General features: G+C 46.8%; 1 protein-coding gene across 3 annotated transcripts in view; it reads left to right on the forward strand.

The window, feature by feature from the left end:
* Dis3l2 (DIS3 like 3'-5' exoribonuclease 2) overlaps nt 1-18,709 on the forward strand; it is a 321,513-nt gene that overhangs the window by 231,891 nt on the left and 70,913 nt on the right. For all 3 annotated transcript variants that reach the window (XM_023722254.1, XM_023722255.1, XM_023722256.1), the window contains 2 exons: nt 4,030-4,142; nt 17,519-17,626. In XM_023722254.1, the coding sequence (XP_023578022.1) occupies nt 4,030-4,142; nt 17,519-17,626 (221 nt within the window). The remainder of the gene's footprint in view (nt 1-4,029; nt 4,143-17,518; nt 17,627-18,709) is intronic.

The following is an 18,709-nucleotide window of genomic DNA, read 5'->3' on the forward strand; positions in this document are numbered from 1 at the left end:
TTAAAAAAAAAAAAACAACAAAGTTTGTGTGCGGAACCCACGGAGCAGAGGAGATAATTTAAAAATGGCCACACTGCCACCCTGCTGATCATTTTTATGATCTCATGGCCAGCATACTGTATGTGTAGTTTTCAAATGTGGATTACGTCACATTTTCACTGCAGTTCACTTGGCTCCTATACACGTTCCTTACTATATTCTGTCATGTCCTATTGTCCCCAGGTAGGCGGATTAGACAACAGTGCTAAGGGAGAAGTTGTCAATCATGTCCCAGGGATCATAGTCTGACACCTGGAGCACCTAGCTCCAAGACCATGTTGGCTTGGCATCCCTGGGGATGTTTAGGGGCCACCTGCAGGGACAAGAATGGAAAGAGGCTATACTGCCTCGAGGCTGACTTTGAAGGGCAGATTCCTAATCCCGGGCTTTGCTTTTTTTTTTTTTTTTTTTTTTGTAAGGGTCTATAAGGTCTCACTATGTAGATCGGACTTGTAGTGATCTGCCTGTGTTCAGCATGCTAAAGAGCTGGGATTACAGGTGCACGCGACCATAATAAATAATAATTATTTCTCATATGTTGTGAGATTTTACATTTATTTGTTTATGACTTTTTTTTTTTTTTTTTGTAAGGGTCTATAAGGTATCACTATGTAGATCGGACTTGTAGTGATCTGCCTGTGTTCAGCATGCTAAAGAGCTGGGATTACAGGTGCACGCGACCATGCCCAGTCTCAGTTGCCATCTCAGTGCGCCTTGGGAGCAGGGCCAGCACGGCAGGCTCAGGGATCAAACCCCTAGCCCCTGCATCTGCCTAAGCAGGCACTTTAATCCCCTGAGCTATTTGGCCGGCCCTATGGCTTTGGATTCTTAATATTAGCCTTGGAGTTGAGTGGAGCAGCCCACTAACATCTTGGATTCATCCACTCAAGGGAGCGTCTGCATTCCTCCAAGCCGATGGGCCCGGGCCTGGCTCACCTTGGGACTCCCTCCCCTCGCTGCTTCCACTGCTTTTCAAAACTCTGGGAGTCTGAGGTGGAAGGATCACAAGTTGAGCCCAGCCTGGGCAACTTGGTGAGAGACACCCTATGTTAAAATTGTTAAAAATATAAAAAGGGCTAAGGGGGCCATAGCTCTGTGTGAAAGACCTGGGTTTACTCCCAGGTAGCACACCAGAAGAAAAAAAAAGAAAGAAAAAGAAAAGGCAACTCATAAGACCACTCTCAGCCACAGTAAATGATTTCTTTTTATTAAAATATACTTAAAGGAATACTTTCCTATTCTTTTAATAGAAATTAAGAGGGAGTATTTCTTAACACAATCATGTTGGTCCTTGATGTTCTGGCAGCGTACACTGTGGGACCTTTGGGAAGTGTATTATTCCCTTTCATAGAATAAAACCTCAGTGCCACTGCCTCAAAGTTCTGCAAGTTCACATTATGTAAATATATGTAGTAAAATATTTATTTAAGGTTTCCATAAAAACGCCCAGAGAATAAGAAAGTGTCTCTTTGCTGGTTTTAAAGACTCTGCTGGGAATTTTGAGTGAAATTTAAGCCTCTCAAATATGTTTTGTTTGGCCACTGTCATGTTTTATCTCCGGTAATGAACTCTTTGTCAGTTTGTCAATTTTCACAAAGGACAGAAAGTTCATGTGTAGTAACAACACAGCATCCAAATGAAAGTTACAGTTGATATGGTAGAATAATCCCCTCTCTTTTCCGTTAGTCAATATTTACCTGTGAGGCCAATATATTATGATCCTAACTTCAAAAGAAGACACTTTATTTTACCTTCTCCAAGTGTTTTTAGATACTTGAAGTATCAGAACTCAAAGCTGAGTGTCTGCGATGTCTGGCCCAGTCACTTGGGGTCAAATTCCTCCTTCATCACAGACCGGTTCACTGCTTCTGGTGACCCAGTAACCCGGCTGCATGCGGTCAGGGGGAGGCTATGTCTTGGAGGGCCTGGTTCTCCGAGCACTGCAGACAGCCCTTCCTCTGTGAGACACTGCACCCTCATCTCAGCCAGTAGTGTCTCAGAGAACCTCAAGGTTTCCTAAGGTGTTATGTTACAGGATAAGGCTGGAAAACCCAAAGAATCCCCTGTAGAGGAATCTCTGAGTGTCAGAGCAGATGGAGATCAGAGTCAAATTCTTTCTCTTGCCTGAACTCCTTATTTTAATCACCCCATACTTAAACACTGAGGAAAGGATACCCCCAAAGAAGAAGCAGTGGCAGGAGGAGTGTAATAAAGAGCTTCAAACTGCAGATAAAATGCCTGACACCTTACGACTGGCCCTTCAGGTCACCAGTGGAGTCGGTGATGATGGTTAATCAGCCCTCCAAGTCCAAGTGGGTACAGTCAGTGTTCTCGTGAGTTAGCACAGAAAGTGGATCGATTGCTTGGGAGCAGCCAAGCCCACGGGTAGACTAGGCTCAGTGTCAGCTGGATGCTGGGGTTCAAATGAGGTCATCATGATTCTCCTTTCATTTCTTAGGCTTGTATCACTCTGAGTATGTGTGACAAAGATGACCCCAGGAGAGAGACCTCCATCCCTAACATTCCTGTCTGTTCTAAGGCGAGCTTAGAATAAATTGACTTGGATCACATGGCTTGCCAAGCCTGGTCACTGTGGGCAGGGTGGATCAAGGGGAGCTGCATCAAGTGTGTGCCTCTGTTTAAGTAGTGGCAACCCTGCATGCACAGCGTTGGTGTGTCTCTCCACCATAACACTGTCTTCAAACTGTCTTCTTATTTACGCCTGGACCCTGTTTTGTATTCTTTCCGCATTGTGCATTTTCATATACATGTAAGAACATGTATGTGTGTCTGTACATATGTGTATATTTGATAGATGATTTTCAGGATATTCAAGCATAGCCTTAGATTTTTAGTCTACTTCCTCCCCACCCCTCTTAGGCACAATTTCCCGAGCTTGGTGACTGGCCACTTCTCTGGCAGAACTGGGGAAGAAGGCCGGACCTGGCTAGAAGGGAGGTTCTAAAAGGAAAAAATTATATGGGTCTTTGCTCAGAGGGAAAAAAGAATAGGCAAACAGATCAACTCTTGCTTCCCTTACTCAGCAAGTACTGAGTACCCACTGTGTGCTGGGCATGCTTCTAAGCCCTGGTGTGAGCACTAAGGGAGGCCCAACCGCTGCGCTCACTGTAGGGGAGAGCAGACATAGGCATGTGAGCCAGTGGAGGTGTGCTGTGCTGTCCGGTGGGGGACAGCTCTGGGTCAGGCCACAGCCAGCACCAGCAGATGTGTAGTTGGGGCATGAGCAGTGCAGGCAGATGAAGGAGAGGGCAAAAGAGCCTCTTACTTGCGGTTCTCTTTCAGTTGACTGAGGAAAGGCAGGTGTTGGCAGGCAGCCCCTGCTGGGCTTACCCTCAGCACAGGAAAATGTGAGCCAGATAAATGTCTGTGTTGGGTGAGATAAGATGTGTTCAGGGGGTAGAAAGGAACTCCCACAGCAGCTGCACATAGAGTGAAAAGTGAGGCCACATGTGACGAGGTAGATTGGGGCACAACCTTGGCTCCCCAGGAGTATGTATGCACGCTGTCAGCAAAGTCTGGAGGGCTGGTCAGGGCCCAGGGCCAAGCAGGCAATGGGGTGGGCTGGCTCAGGTGATGGCCAGTGGGGACGGACGGAAGGTAGAGCTTCAGGAGGCAGGGCCCAGAGCTTCACTCTCTTTTAGTGACCCAAAAGAGTTTCTGCACCATCCAGAAAGAGTTGCCTAGCTTTTCAAATCTACCAGTGTTTATCTAAAGACAAGCCTTAGAAATGGGCAGCAGTCTGTCAAGATGGTTAATCTTACTTGTTCACTGTACAAACCCTGTCATCCTTTGGTATTCAAGGAGGCAGGGGACAGTAGTTGCATGAGTGAGTGCCTGGCAAGCCCAGGATGGTGGCCCTCGTTGAGACCTGCAGCATCCATGAGTGACACATGTTCATGGAGAGGATTCCTGGGCTGGGAGCGCCCTGGCCACCCCAGTGAGGCTGATGATCCTTCTTTGCTTTCACAGGCACTTTTCAAGTGGGCGTACACATCGCTGATGTGAGCTACTTTGTTCCCGAGGGGTCACAGCTGGATAATGTGGCTGCCCAAAGAGCTACCAGCGTCTACTTGGTTCAAAAGGTAAAAGCTCTCATTTGTTTCTTTAAAAATGGGCTTCCTCAGTCTGCCTTGATTTTTTTTTTTAAAAAATAGTCTTATCTGAATATCTTTTCTTATGTCTAGTAAGATCACTAAAAATAGTGCTTACCTTAACTCTGTGGTTGCACATTCTCTTCAAAGATGCTGGGAAGATGGGTGTGCACCTTAGGCTCTTTGCAGAGGCTCTGTGCCTCACAGCAGGTGCTAAGCATCAGAAGAAAGTGAGTGGAACACCTGCTGTCAAAGGACTGTCCTAGAGACCGTCGGCCCACACCAGCCACCAGTTTTGAAGCCATTTGATTAGGACCCAGCCACTGGCAGTGGCTGCCTTCACAAGATAGCAGCAGAACACTATAAACTCACTGTTTATTGTAGGACCTTTAATAAACCATTTCAATACCTGTCCTAAATGGTAGGCAGCAGCCCTGTCCTGCCCTGCCCTTTGGAAGGTTTCCAGTGGAGTTGGTTGGATGGAAACGTTGAGAAAGACAGACTGGAGGAGCTGGTCTTTGCCCACAAATCTGAGCTCCAGCACTCCTGTCAAGTCAGAGTGTACATAGGCCTCCCTCTGCCCTTTTGCGCAAGGAAGGAGTGAGACAGAATGATCTCAAGCACCCATTACACCCTGTGTGCCTGGCACATGCCTCCAGGTAACCACAAGAATCCATTCCTCTGACAAGTACTCCTGAGTAGCCACCTGGATGCTGCAGTCAGTGCCAGGGACAGAGAGAAATAAAAGACAATACATAGGTTATTTCTACCTGCTTACCACAGTTTGTGAATTCTTCCCGTTTTCTTTTTCCTCCTCTGACTTTCTGTTCACCATACTTTTTGGCTGTGTCCTTTCACTTCCTGTCTGACTTCTATTAACTCAGTGGTCTAACTATAGATCCCTACCCAGGTTGGCTTGAATTCTCTCTGCTCCCTCCCTTCCCTGTGCCTAAGATGTGGCTTTTGATGTTTGTGCATTGGCTGCACTAAGGTGAGAGGTGCGTCCACCCCCAGGTCACACACGTGGGACCATTCAGGTGCTCTCTACCTGCTGCACTGCTCATTCTGGAGCTTCAGATGTTATCCCCTAGGGCAGAATGCTGCTGGACTTCCAGATGTGACTCTACCAAGCCTAGTAAGCCATAATATCATGTGACCTTTGAGTGTGCAGCCATCTGCTAGCAATAAAAGCCAAAGGTCTACCAAACAGAAAGGCTGTCACCCAGGAGGTTCATCTTTTGTTTCCTCAGACCAGCCTTGTGCCTTGTACATACACTGCTGCACATGCATGGTCCTGGATCACTTACAATAGCATAATCTTTATGCCAACCTCAAGAAGGGAATGTTCTAGAATCCCTAGACTCCAGTTCTACAAAGTGTACAGATGATGCCCACAAAGATAGCAGGCACTCCAGAACAAACAGTCCTCTGGGACAGTCTAGAGGCTCCCAGGATTTCTGGTGTTCATCATGCTGCCAAGACTTCTCACAGTTCCTACTTGTCCACTATTTTTTTTTTTTTTTTTTTAGTACATGGTCTACAGGGTCTCCCTACGTAGTAGATTGGACTCATAGTGATCCTCCTGTTTACTGCCTTCCTAGGATTACAGGCATGCGCCACCACACCCAGTCTCAATCACTATCTCAGTGTGCCCTGGGGCCTTGTGTCTGCCTAAGCAGGCATTTTGATCTGCTGAGCTATCTGACTGGCCCATGTCCACTCATTATTAACTAACCTTTCTAAGTGGTTGGCTCTTTGGGGCCTTAATTATGTATCTCTGTCCTTTGGGAGCTGAAGATTTCATTGTCTGTGGCCCAACAGTTTACAGTGATGTCATTACTCTTATGGTAAAGGTGACGCTGGGAACCCCTTGATGGTGTCCAGCACTCTGGGAACTGTCCCAGCTGAGCTTCTTTGCTCCAGGTGAGAACCACAGCTGTTGTCTGCCATGGCTGCCCTCAGTACACAGAGCCTCCTCTCACCTGCCCCACAATGGTGCCTTCTGGATCGCTAACCCTAGGCTGTCTGAGCAGTGCTCTAGCTCCCCCTGCCCCAGAATTGGACAGCCTGTCTCTGGGGTTCAGCTTTACTTACCATTCATGAATGATCAGAACCACTATGTAGATAGTCTTGCTGTTCCAGAAATGGAACACTGAGTGCAGAAGGGGTCACAGTAGACTAGAGCTGTGACATTTTAAGCCAGAATCTGCATGATCATCAAATTCAAGAAACAGAGGGGCTCCGGGCAGGAGGTACGTCTTCTGCACAGCTGCCTCTGAGACCCATCACCATGAAGGACCTTCCGGAATATGATTAGCTGTGCCCTTAGCTGAGCACAGAGCTTTCTGCTAGACTCTGCTGCATCAAATGAACCTGTGCCTTGCTGGCCCCCATGGCCTCTGTCAGCCTAACTGCAGTGTTTGCATTGCTATGTCTAATCCTCACCCTTCAAGAATGTGGTATGAGTGCCTGACCCCAAAGCGCTCTGCTTTCCAGGCTTCCTCCCTCCCTAGCCCCACACCACGGCCTCTGTATCACATTGCTGTCTGTGCCGTGGCTGTGCTGGAGCCCAGCTCCACCACACTGCCCTTCAGGTTACGTCTGTACTTCAGGAAGACTTCTACAACTCTCTTTGCATTTGCCTCCATTGAACCTTTACTTGGAGCGAGATGGGACCTTCTCATGTGGTACTAGAAAAATGACCTTTAGTGTCACACTGTTACCACTGACAACATTCCTTGTCCATAGCTTTCTTCAGTCTTTACTTAAGGTCCTCATCTAGGGTGACCATAGCTTTACCTTCCCAGCTTGGGGGAGCCAGTCAGTACTTACGGGGCCATGAGTTACATTGTAGGACCCTGGATCTTCAGGCCGGCCCAGGACAGGAGCAAGACTATACCATGTGAACGGAGTCACAGAGTACATCCACAAGGAGGATGTGGGTGTGACGTTCCTCTAGGGTCCCACTGCCATCTACTAATGCAAAAACTGAAGACCAGTTCCCTAGGTCTCCAGAAATTTCCATAGTCTGCCAGTGTCACCTGCTCCAAGTCCTTTGCATATCCAGCCTGCTAGCACTTGCCTGCAAAATCTGAGATGGCCTTAAAGTGTCTAATTCACGACACCTGGCAATGCCATAGTTAATTGGGATTTGCTTTACCGGGAAAGCAAGAAGGGAACCACTCTCACTTCAGAGATGTACAGAGCCCACCAACACAGCTTAAAAAAGAGAAAGTAGCATGTATCCACAGGCAGTAGAATAATAATGGACTTTCGATGCTAGGGGAAGGCACATTGATACAGCTATTTTTGAAAACTGATAAATATTTTTAGAGCTGAACCTGGACATACCTTTGACTCAGCAAATCTGCTTCTAGATATGTACCCAATAAAATGCATAGTGTGTATATTATGAAAAGAATGTTCATTGGTACAGAATTTAAAAGATAAAAAAAAATCTGGAAATAAGACAGCACCTGTCACCTATTTAATGGACAGATAAAGCATGGCCTGTTCTCTCAGGCAGAGGCTACACAGCAGTGAGGATGAGCAGCTGACAACCCCCATTGGAAGGGTGAAGGAAACCAGGCACATGCATGCACACTGTGTGGTTTTATCAAAATAAGAGCAAAATCAGGCCAAGCCAGTCTATACCACCAGAAGCCACCACGGAGGGGAACAGGTCCAGTGGTAGGGACTCCCAGGGAAACTTGACGCGCATGCTGACTACATGAGTGTGCTGCCTGTGCAGCCGCACAGCACTTTATTTATGACTGATGCATTTTTCTGTCTAAATATATTCTGTAGTGAAATTTCTTGAGGCTTTTTGGGGTTACCTCCATGTCACTTTGGCTGTGAGACAAAGAAGCCATCTCATAGTTCAGGTGCCTCCTTCCTAGCTCAGCGCTCCTAACAACACAGTTCGGAGTCTACACGTAGACCCTGCTACATGGGACTCAGCTTGCTTCTTCCCACCTGGACGTGCTGTGGCTGAGCCCAGCCTTCACCCACCCAGGCCACTGCAAGGAGGAAGATGAGACGCCAGACTCTCTTTTATGTATAAAATGATAACGTTTGATGGAAAGAGAAACAGAAGCAAATGCTTACCCGTTAATCTTTGAAGCAATCTCTTAAAGATATTAAGTGAATAAATGTGAGACATTCTCTTTATGCAGGAAAAGTTAACTCTGTTCTTCAGATTTGAATATTGGACAGTAGTGGACATAGTTAGAGGACCTTTGAAGCAGGTGGCATTCTCTTGCCCACCTGCTACATTCTCCACTTACAACCAGGAATCGCACTTCAAAATAAGAAAATTAAGCAAGTAAAATTGGGCTAAATAGCTGAGCATGTCGCCCTTTCTGCTCTTTACTTGGCTTTCGCAGTTGTGGCCATATTCGTTGTCTCTTTGAGTCCCTGAGAAGCCTTGCCAGTGGCATGGGGACAGGGCCTGGTGCCTGCTACCTGCCCTGCCCCCCGCTTGGCAGGGCACAGACACAGCCGCAACCTTGGCCAGCAGCAGCCCTGTCTTCTGACGCCTTTGAACCGCTACTCTGACCTTTCTTCCTGCTCTTGTTATTTCTTACAGGACTGTGTCCAGGAACTTTTCTGCTGTTTTCACTTTACTTTGCCTATAAAGGTTCTGTTAAAAGCTGGACAAGCTGCTTCTCCCCTTCGGATTCCCTGCTTTCTCCTTTTGGCAAAATCGTTTTCCCAAACTTCATCACTGGGGTTGGAGTGCTGGGGGTTCCGGTTGATTTCCCATCTATAGGAAATGTAGCTCTGATTTCTTTTATTTTGGTGCTGACCTGGAAGTGACTGATGGTCAGAACTACAGTCTGAGCTGGCTTGGGGAATTACCCCAGAGAGCAGGACAATACACAGTGCAAGTAGTCTTGGGTCCAAGTCCCATCTCAGTGGCTTTTAAATGAAATTCTTTTTGTTGATACTCTGGTCACAGTAATAAGTGTTTGGTAACTCTTATTAACAACTGAGTGTACTCAGGCAGAAAGTTCAAGTTAAATCTTATGGAAAAACATTCCCTTTGACAAAGATGACTCCGTTAGGATAGAGAACAACTATCTGTCCAAACTGGGGTCTGTCCTTTTGTGAAGGACACAGAATTTACCCACTTAATGTCTCCTCACTGTCTTCTCTCAGAGAGAAATGCAATGTAATTTTAAGTTTTCAGGGAAATTTTTAAATAAGTAAATTAAGTTTTAAAAGTAAAAGGAAACCTAAACAGTTGAAACCTAAACCTAAATTTTCTGCCTACTGGCCCAACCACTCATGTTATTTTAGGTGTGAAACAGCTCAAATGAAAGTTCGCTCATAAATCTCTACGATATTTTATTGGTACTGCTTTATAATAGAGATCAAAGATTGGGATTGGAAGTCTGTCTCTGAGAAGAGTCCAAGGAGTTTTAAGATGTTCCTTTCTGACACCAGCAGGTTGTCAGAGTGTTGATGTTTTGTTAATGTCAAGCTGTGTAGCAAAGAGTTGATCAAATGCTGAACTCATGGAAGTGTTGATATGAAAAAGAAAACTCTTTAAACAGCAATGTTGGCGGGCAGATGTATTATCTAGCCCCTTTCCGTCATTTCAGTGTGTACGTAGGGAGCTAACTGAACTATCATGGTGTCGAAACTTTGAGGTTCCAGAGAAGAGAAAACTTCACCGGGTTGTGAGGCCGCAGCCATGGGTGTTGGGCATTGAAAGGGAGGTGGTGTCAAGTGCCCAGCCCAGGCCAAAGCTGAAAAGGACAGAGGAGTCCCTGGGGTCCTGTCAGTGGCAAGATCCCTGTGGGCTGTGAGTCTCTGGCATGATGTCACTGCTCATCCTTCCTGACTGTCTTGGCTTAGATGATCGATTCTGCCTTTCTGTGGCCCTTGCCATTGGTCACAGGGCTGTCCTGGCTAACCCACTGCTGAACTTGGCCAGCCTGCCCACTGTGGCTTTAGCAGATGTTTCTGCTCTCTGAGGCTAATGTAAGATTTTATAGTCTTGTTGGTACCCCCACCCAGCTGCCTTGGGCAGTGCTGTATTGACCCAACTGATCAGACTCTTGCAGCTCTCCAAGCATTCTCCCAGAATGCTTAGAAAGTCAGAGCTTGACATCTGTCCTTTTTTTTTCCACAGCAGCTTTGAAGTTTACTCTCACCCAACTCTAGACCTGGCCCTGAGGCACACTTCAAGCCCTTTGCCTTTTCTCCTGCCGGCTGTGCTTCACTCACTTAGCACAGAGCTAGTGCCAGTTGTGTGCCAGGCACCAGGGCTGCAAAGATGAGCAAGATTCTGTAGGGGGGGTGGGGAAGTCAGAGGAGGTGGGTGCATCTGCAAACACTGTGTCCTGGGCTGCCTTACAGAAGTACTCTGGGCAAAGGTGCACAGAGAAGAGGCAGAAGTTGGATCAGCCTAAGTGCTGGTGGGAGAAGAGCTTCTCCAGGGCCCAGAGGCTACACGCAGCAGGCCTCTCCAAATTGTGCCTCCCATTATGAGTACACAGTTTCCAGATGGAAGTGGGTGAGCAGAGCAGTGCAGGCAGAGGCTAGAAAAGGCTTCTTAAAGAGCAGCGTGTGCTTTGAGTATGAGTGGCAAGGGGAGCTGAGGGGTGAGGGTGCAGAGAGGCCTGGACTCCTAGGCTGAGGAGCACAGACAGTGCCTTGAGATTGGAGGAGAATGTGGCCAGAGGCAGAGGTGTCCTCCTACTCCGGGGCCTTCCCAGTCATAGCCCCTGAGGCTTTGAGCAGCTTCCCAAAACAGATACAGAAGTTGTTCAGATGTTTAGAGTTTATAGCATCTTGGCACTTGAGAACTGGGCAATAGATATTTTGAGCCTGGTGCCACATGGATGCCCTGAACAATAGTAGTATTTCATCTGTCCCTGCTTATAGTCCCCCCTGAATTCCAGCAATCCCTGTCACCCAATAGGAAGTGGGGGAGTTGGCTCCCCAGTAATCTTTGCCACTGCCTTGGAGGCATGCAGAGGCCTGCTTCTCAGCAGGTCCCCGCTACCTGGGCCCCTGGGCAACTAACCATGGAGGAGCTACACACTTTACCAACACCTTCTTGGGCTTGGGAAGGTATTCAGCGCCTTCCTCACCCACATGACAGGCGAAACTCTAGTTCTAGGATTCACCTCATCAATTACTGGGAACAAAAGGCAGCGAGTCCTAATACAGAGGATGTCCCACAGCTTTGTCATTGAATGTTTAATAAGTAAGGCCACGTAGACATCTGGCAAGTGATGAGGAAGTCAGTACTCACCTTGGCAACACACAGCCTAGAGTTGGAACTGGTGTAGGAAAGGTTAGCATGGCCCCGGTGCAAGGGCAGTGTGCACATTTGCAATGCAATCTACATTTTAAAAGTTAAAAACACACAAGGGCCTTCCCAACCACTTAGTCTGCTTTCCATTACTCTAATGAAATACCTGAAGTTATGTACTTAAAAAGAAAAAACGATGCATTTGGTCAGTTTGGGCAGAGGAAGGTCCAGACAGCACAGTGTCACCCTAACAAGGGTCTTCATCTGCCACACCTGCAGAGTGGGCCACAGTGGCAGATAGTGAGTCGAGGTCCAGACCGGAAGCCCAAGGGAGAGCACAGGAGTCTAGCATTGCCTCTTAAAGGTCCTGCGACACTCAGCACTGCCCTGCTGGAGACAACACACCCAGTGCACAAACCCTGTGGGTATACTCAACCCTGTCTGCTGCACAATGGTACTTTTATCCTGAATATTGCTTCCTCCAGAACACTGCTGCAGGTTTGGGAGACAATTGGACTGTCACCAGAAGAAGAGAGAAATGTCAGTGTTCAAACCAGTAGAAGATGGAGACAGACACATTTGAGTGAGAGTTAGGAGGGATGCAGGAACTGATCACATGTCCTGGGCAAGGGAGGTGGAAGAGTCACAGGCTCACGCCCGCCGTGCCATGCCGGGTATAACTGTGAGGGAGGGGGTGAGCTGGATGCGGGTGTGGACTTTTGTTTCTTGAGTAGTTCAAGGGGAGCTTGGCTGTTGTTTGCTTGCTTATTTAACAGGACAGGGTGCCACCACTAACAGCAGGAGGGTTATCAACACAACAGCAGATAGGAGGAGGAAGTTCACCTTTGTCTCTTCCACGTGGTATTAGAAGAACCTATGGATGTCTCAATTAGATGGAGGAGTGTAGAGCTCTGAGTAGAGGTGGGAAGAAGGTGAGACTGCGGAGGAGTCCAGTAAGGGCCCATACAGACTGCTCGCTTCCATGTGCCTGCCAGGCATGGTGGTGCACGCCTGTCATCCCAGTACTCGGGCATCACAGTTGAAGACCAGCCTGGACTACCTAGCAAGAACCTATCTCCACTTCCCTACCACAAAAAAATAAAATAAAAAAATGTGTACCTGTACTGTGTAATTCTTACCTGCATATAGTCTTGTGTGCATGGGAGAAAAGGCTCCAGGCCAGCATGGCAACCTTGTTTATTCTAAGGACTGGAGCCTTGTGATGTTCACATGTTCATATTTTGGTTTGGTGTTGCCTAAGATTTTAATGTGTACGTTTTGCAGCTCAAAAGTGCTGTGCTGGATAGGAAAGAGAATGAACACAGAAACTATAGTGATGGTGAGGACCTTGGGAGAGGATGGTGTCTGTCTTTAAAACCAGCAACTTGATCTTGCTTCACATTGCTTTATAGGGGACACTGGCCTACCAGGGAGCTCACTGTGGAGAAGAGGAGGTGTGCAAACAGGCTGCACTGTCAGCTAGAGTAACACCCATGAGATAGTCACCACCCAGCACATGGGGACCGTTAGTGAGACATGGCAGAAACAGTTTGAAAGAAAGTACTAGAAGGGAACTTGGGAGGACTTGTGTCTGGTTATTATAGTTTTCTCTGTGAGAAAAGGTGGCTTTCCTGCTAAGAAGGAGCAGAAGACAGTGGGGTAGGAGGTGTCAGCAGAGTGGTAACATTTTTAAATCAAAATCTGAAGTCTGTGGGGAAGGAGGTAACACAGACCACTGAAAGGCCTGCTGGGTGCATGGCAGAGGCTGACTGCTCCACAATGCAGTGCTGGGCTGCTCCGCTGGGCCAGTTCTGTCACCAGCAAAGGCAGGGGCTGAGGTAGGTCCTGGGCTGCAGAGCTGGCACAGGGGAGGGGGTGCTTGGAAGGCTCCACACTGAGAAGGCAGTCTGATGAGGCTGAGCAGGAGAGAAGGGCAGTGGTCAGGGGCATGCCTGGGCACAGTGCTGCTGGCAGCCTGGGGTTCTGCTCCTTGGGGAAGTTTTTTACCCTGTTGATTGTGGTGCTCTGCACACGATGCCCTGGATCTGAGTCCTCCAGTTACCTACGGGTCTCACAGAGTGGATGTGATGCCTGGGGTCCAGGCACATCTTCCCCTGACATCATGGGAGGTGGGCCCCCACCCACCACCCTCTTCTACAGCGATACCCTCTACGCATAGGGTTGTGGGAGAGCACATTCGCGTGACCCCGCCAGGACCAGGCCCGATTTATGAGAGGCTATGAGGTGCCAGACCACAAGTGTGGCCATAACCTCTTAATCCCTTCTCCTTTGAAAGCAGCCTAACCACCTATTAACAAAACTGTATGGACATAAAGACTGTTTTCTCAGAATTCCATCTGATCTCTGCCTCAAGATCTGCTGAAAAGTATATTAAAAGGAATGTCTCTTAGAAATTTAATATAATTGCACTACCCAGAAAGTTTCCCTGTTTTGCTTCTTCATGTGTGCTTAGGTTCTTTGGCATCAGACCATTGCAGCGTGAGAAGCAAAACAGTTTGGATAACCTGGACAGCCATCGGGTGTGCCGAGAGCTTTAAGAGCAATAGCCAAATCGGTTTACCTTCTTCTTCAAGTTCTGAGCTTTTTATGTAAAGATGTTTAAAGAGGAATCTAGAAGGTATTTCATAAAATGTTTTATGAGATACAGTAAGCAACAAACAGAAAATACAGGTCATTCTTTTCCTGGAGACTCAGAATGCCAGCTGTGTGTCAGGTGGTACTGAGCAGAGGGACAGGGCAAAGTCCCACCCTTGATCTCAAGGGCTCCCTGGTCTGGCTGAGGGGAGGGGCACCTCAAGAAGCAACCAGGACTTTGTGTGGTCTGTGCTATGGAGCTGTCATAGGTCGCAGGCAGGACGGGGGCAATGGCCACTGCTGAGAAGTGCCCTGCCCCCTCTGAAGGACAGTAAAGGGGCACACCTTCACAGCTGTGGGAGTCTGGGCCATGAGCCAAATCTACTAGGATGTGTGGAAGTTTGCTAGATGCAAACATTCAGAGAAGAGTTTTAGAAAGATATAACAACTTGCAAGAGCTGCAGCAGTGAGCAGCCAAGGCAGGTGGAAGCCCACCAGCTGGTGGATAGTGCCAAGTGTGAAGCTGCCCAGAAGGCTGTGCAAGAAGAATAGGAGCTTGGATACCATGAGCTTTTACTGAGCACACTCAAACCCTGCAGACCCCGAGTTGTACTGGCTTGCCCAAGTCACACAGGGCATGCTGGCCGCAGGACTTGACTCCAGGTCTCTCGGGCGGCTACCCCATCTTTCCCTGCACTGTGAGACTGCTCTCCCCTCAGGTGCTCCATGATCTTTACACCTTCTTTTGTTTTGGCCAAGCACAGATACAAAACAGATCAGATTTCATGAACATAATTAGCACACATTTATATCATGGTTAAATTTATGTCATGTATAACACAAGATTTTAAAAAGCAGTATTTTTTCCCTTTCTTTGTAAGCTCTTTCATTTTGGAATTCTTTTAGATTTAGAGAAAAGTTTCTAGAGATGGGACAGAGAAGTTCCACACACCTCAGAAGCCCCATCATTAAAACCTTACAGTACCGTGCAATCATTTCAGAACTAAGAAACCCGGGTGGAACATTACCATGAACTCAACTCCATACTTTTTGGATCGCAGTGAATTTTCTTCCATTAATGTTTTCTTTCTGTTCTAGGGTTCAGTCCAAGTCCAAGTTACAATAACTTTCAAACAAACACTGAAACATGACATCAGAAACTATGTTATGTTATCAGATGTTCGGTTTTATGAGTTTAAGTAAGATACTGTCTGACTAGTTAGCAAAATATTTATTATCTGTTTAAAAAAGTAGTGATTAAGCTCTGGTCTACTAGCACTACAACAAGCATGTTGGATGTGCAGTGGTCTCCTAATGCAGCCCAGAGGAGAAGGTGGGAATTCACACCCGGCAAACCTGCTTTAGTCTGTCGTGGTCAGCTCAGGCTCCCATAATAATATGCTGCAGATTTGGAGATGTCACCAAGATACATTCACTTACTTATACTTCTAGAACCAAAAGCCCAGGTCCAGGTGCCCCTGTGGGTCCCAGCCAGGGCCCTCTTCCTGGCTCATGTGTGACTATGTCCCCTCACTGCTCTCTTTAGAATCAGCTTGCAGAGATCAGTATGTTCTCTCCCACTTCTTCCTCTTACAAAGTCACCAGCCCATGGAAGTAGGCCTCACCCAGGACTTTGCGGAACCTGGATTACCTATTAAGGACCCAGTCTCCAAATGCTATCAAACTAATGGTTAGGCCTCCACATGTGAAAGCAGAGGATGGGGCTGGCTAGAATTATTCCCAGGCTTAGTCCAGTAGCAAAGAGTATTCAAAAGCTCTGTAAGTCAATCATGAAATTGTATGATACCAAAATGTCCCCATTTTACAGCGTATTGAATGCAGGTGAAGATGTGCCATTTTGTAAAACACTTAACGTACCAGAAAATGTTAAGTACCTAGATGACATTTTAATGCACCATTAGACATGTTAAGAAAAAAAAATTGTCATCTAAGACAATGGTGCAAAATCAGGGTCAAGAAAAACACTTCAAAGGTAGCCATCTTGTGAAAGCTATTGCCAGAAGCTTACAGGTCCTTGTTAGGTTTAACATAGTTGTTAAAAGACACTGCATCCTTTAGAATAATGCTAAATAATTATTATTTTTACTGATATGGACCATGAGTTCTAGAATTTGCTTTTCCACAGCAAAGACACTGTACTGAGGCGTGGCAGAAGTACAGACACTTCACACTGAGTGAGAAACCACTGGGGTTTGTTTTGGTACTAAAGAAATCAGCTCCATTTACCATAGAGCATGGCAGTCTGGCCTGCTGCTCCCTTCTTGGCATGGCTGGGGTTCTACACTGCACTGTGGGTGGGTCCATGATAAATGCTAATGCCAAGTGGGGTGGATAGATTACATATCCTTACTTTAAAAAAAAATTGGAGGAGGGAACAGATTTGAAGGTGAAGGGAGAGTGTGAAATATCTTGGGAGGTACAGATGCATTCATTTCACCTTTGGAGAGGTACAGAAAACAGTATTCTGACCATCATTTGAAAGTAAATTGAAACAAATGTTTTAATCAAAGAGGGTATGCCATTCAGCATGTTTACACAAGATATACAGATCGGTAAGAGGAAAAATCCTTTAGGTTTCAAAAATTGCAAAAAGAGGAGTAGTTGCCCAGTGTTCATCAAAGAGGCCTAGACATACGGACTGTTCTTTTTTGTTGCAATGGTGATACCTCATTAAAGTATTCCTGCTGTTCCAACATGTGGTAAACTCTGATATGTTTAGTTACCAAATCAAGTAATGGCTTAATTCTACTCTGCTGAGACTCTGAAGAGTTTATATTCAGCCTATGGGTTCTTAAACATGTAACTCAACCACAGTAATTATATTCAAAACACAAGCCATTTGGGAATGCAGAATTTCAGGGTTACTTCGACCACCTCTGGGTCTCCACAGGGCTTGGTTCTGGAATGCAGCGGTGCTCTGGTCCCTTTGATTCCATGGTACGGGGTGCAGCCACCACACACCACCTCCAGGTTCACATGCTCCTCAGCACAGTGCAGGTGCTGTGGATTCTTGTACTGCATTGCTCAGGGAGTAGCAAGAAGAAAGCCTGTGCGTGCTCAGTACAGACACTTTTTTTATTTTTGTAAGATTTTTCATCCAGGTTAGTTGGATCCATGGATGTGGAATGCTGGAATCCAAAGGGCTGACTGTAGGTAGCAAAATGTAGCTGGTTAGTCTGTCATTTATTCTGTCTGTCTGTCTTTTCTTAATGACACTGGTATTAACCCAGGGTCTTCACACTAGGCTACATCCCCATCTATCCCCCCCTCATGCCTTTTGAAAACTTAGTATCCAGGTTCTCACTAAGTTGTCCAAGCTGGGTGCCACCTTGGGATCCTTCTGCCACAGTCTTTCTTATTTCTGTTACTGACTCCTGCTTTCCCACCCCTTATTCTCTTAACAGAAGAGCCCTCTGTAAGGGTGGGAGATGGGGGTCTTTCTGGAGTCTATAGAAAGGTGCTCACAGCTGTCCTCTGTTCACAGGTGGTCCCCATGCTTCCCAGGCTACTGTGCGAGGAGCTCTGCAGCCTCAATCCCATGACGGACAAGCTGACCTTCTCTGTGATCTGGACGCTTACCGCTGAGGGCAAGGTAACAGCAGACGGGTTGGTGTTTGTCTTCCTCCCATCATCCCATTCTGAGTGTCATGCCAAGTGCCTGCTGCATGCTTTGTCCTGGATCATCTGCTTAGAGGGTGGCATCCAGCCAGGGACACTCAGAGGGCAGTCCATATGAACCACAGGGGGTAGGGTTCTTCGGAAGTCACTGTAGATTGATGAGCACTGCCTTGCAGAGAGAGGGATGAGAGGACAAGGGGGTGAGGCACCGGATGAGAACAGAGGGGAGAGGACTGCCCTAACTCACTCTGGACATGAGGATCAAGCGCAGGCACACCAAGTGACTATAGCAAAAACTTTCCTTCCCCAAAGCAAACACATGGGCATCCAAAACACAGGAATGGTGCCATAGGCCAGGGCCTGCTCGCGGGGGGGGGGGGGGGGGTGCAGTTACAAGAGATGACCACAGCCACCATGGAGGAACACGGGAAGTGCTTGTGCTGTAACATGAAGTGGAAGGAAAAAAGAAATAGTTAATTATAAACACAGTAGAGTGTAGCTCTGCTCAAGCAACTTGAGTCATTTGCAGGAAAATGGGTGCACCTAGAGAACATGATATTAAAGTAAATCAGACATACAAGCTTAAATATTGCATGGTGTCTTGTATATGAAGACCCTGAAATAAATAAATAGCAAAATAAAGGGTGATAGAAAGGAGGAGGATAGATCTTTCTCAAATGGGAAAGGGACAGAGATGGGGAAGGGCATGAAGAAGGGAATTGGGGGATGTGTGTTTTTTGGGGATGTGTTTGTGCACCTGCCAGCTCCTCACAAATGGTGTAAATGTTCTGTACTGTGAATGTGTACTAGTAAGAATTAGTCAATAAATAAAAAAAGTTCCAAATAAAGACAGAGGATTAAATATGTATTTACTTTCATTCCTTCTCAAAATCTCACTAAAACAATAGTAGAGATTTTTTTGGGTTTTTTTTTTTTTTTAAAGATCTAAACCCACAAAGGACAAAGAACGGGAGAGGAGACAACAGCAACAACCTTTTGGAAGCTGGGTAGCAGGTGGATGAGTGGAGCTGACTTAGGGAGCCTGAGAAAGCTAAAT

Source organism: Octodon degus, unplaced genomic scaffold (assembly GCF_000260255.1).
Source record: "Octodon degus isolate 3935 unplaced genomic scaffold, OctDeg1.0 scaffold00089, whole genome shotgun sequence".
NCBI lineage: Eukaryota > Metazoa > Chordata > Mammalia > Rodentia > Octodontidae > Octodon > Octodon degus.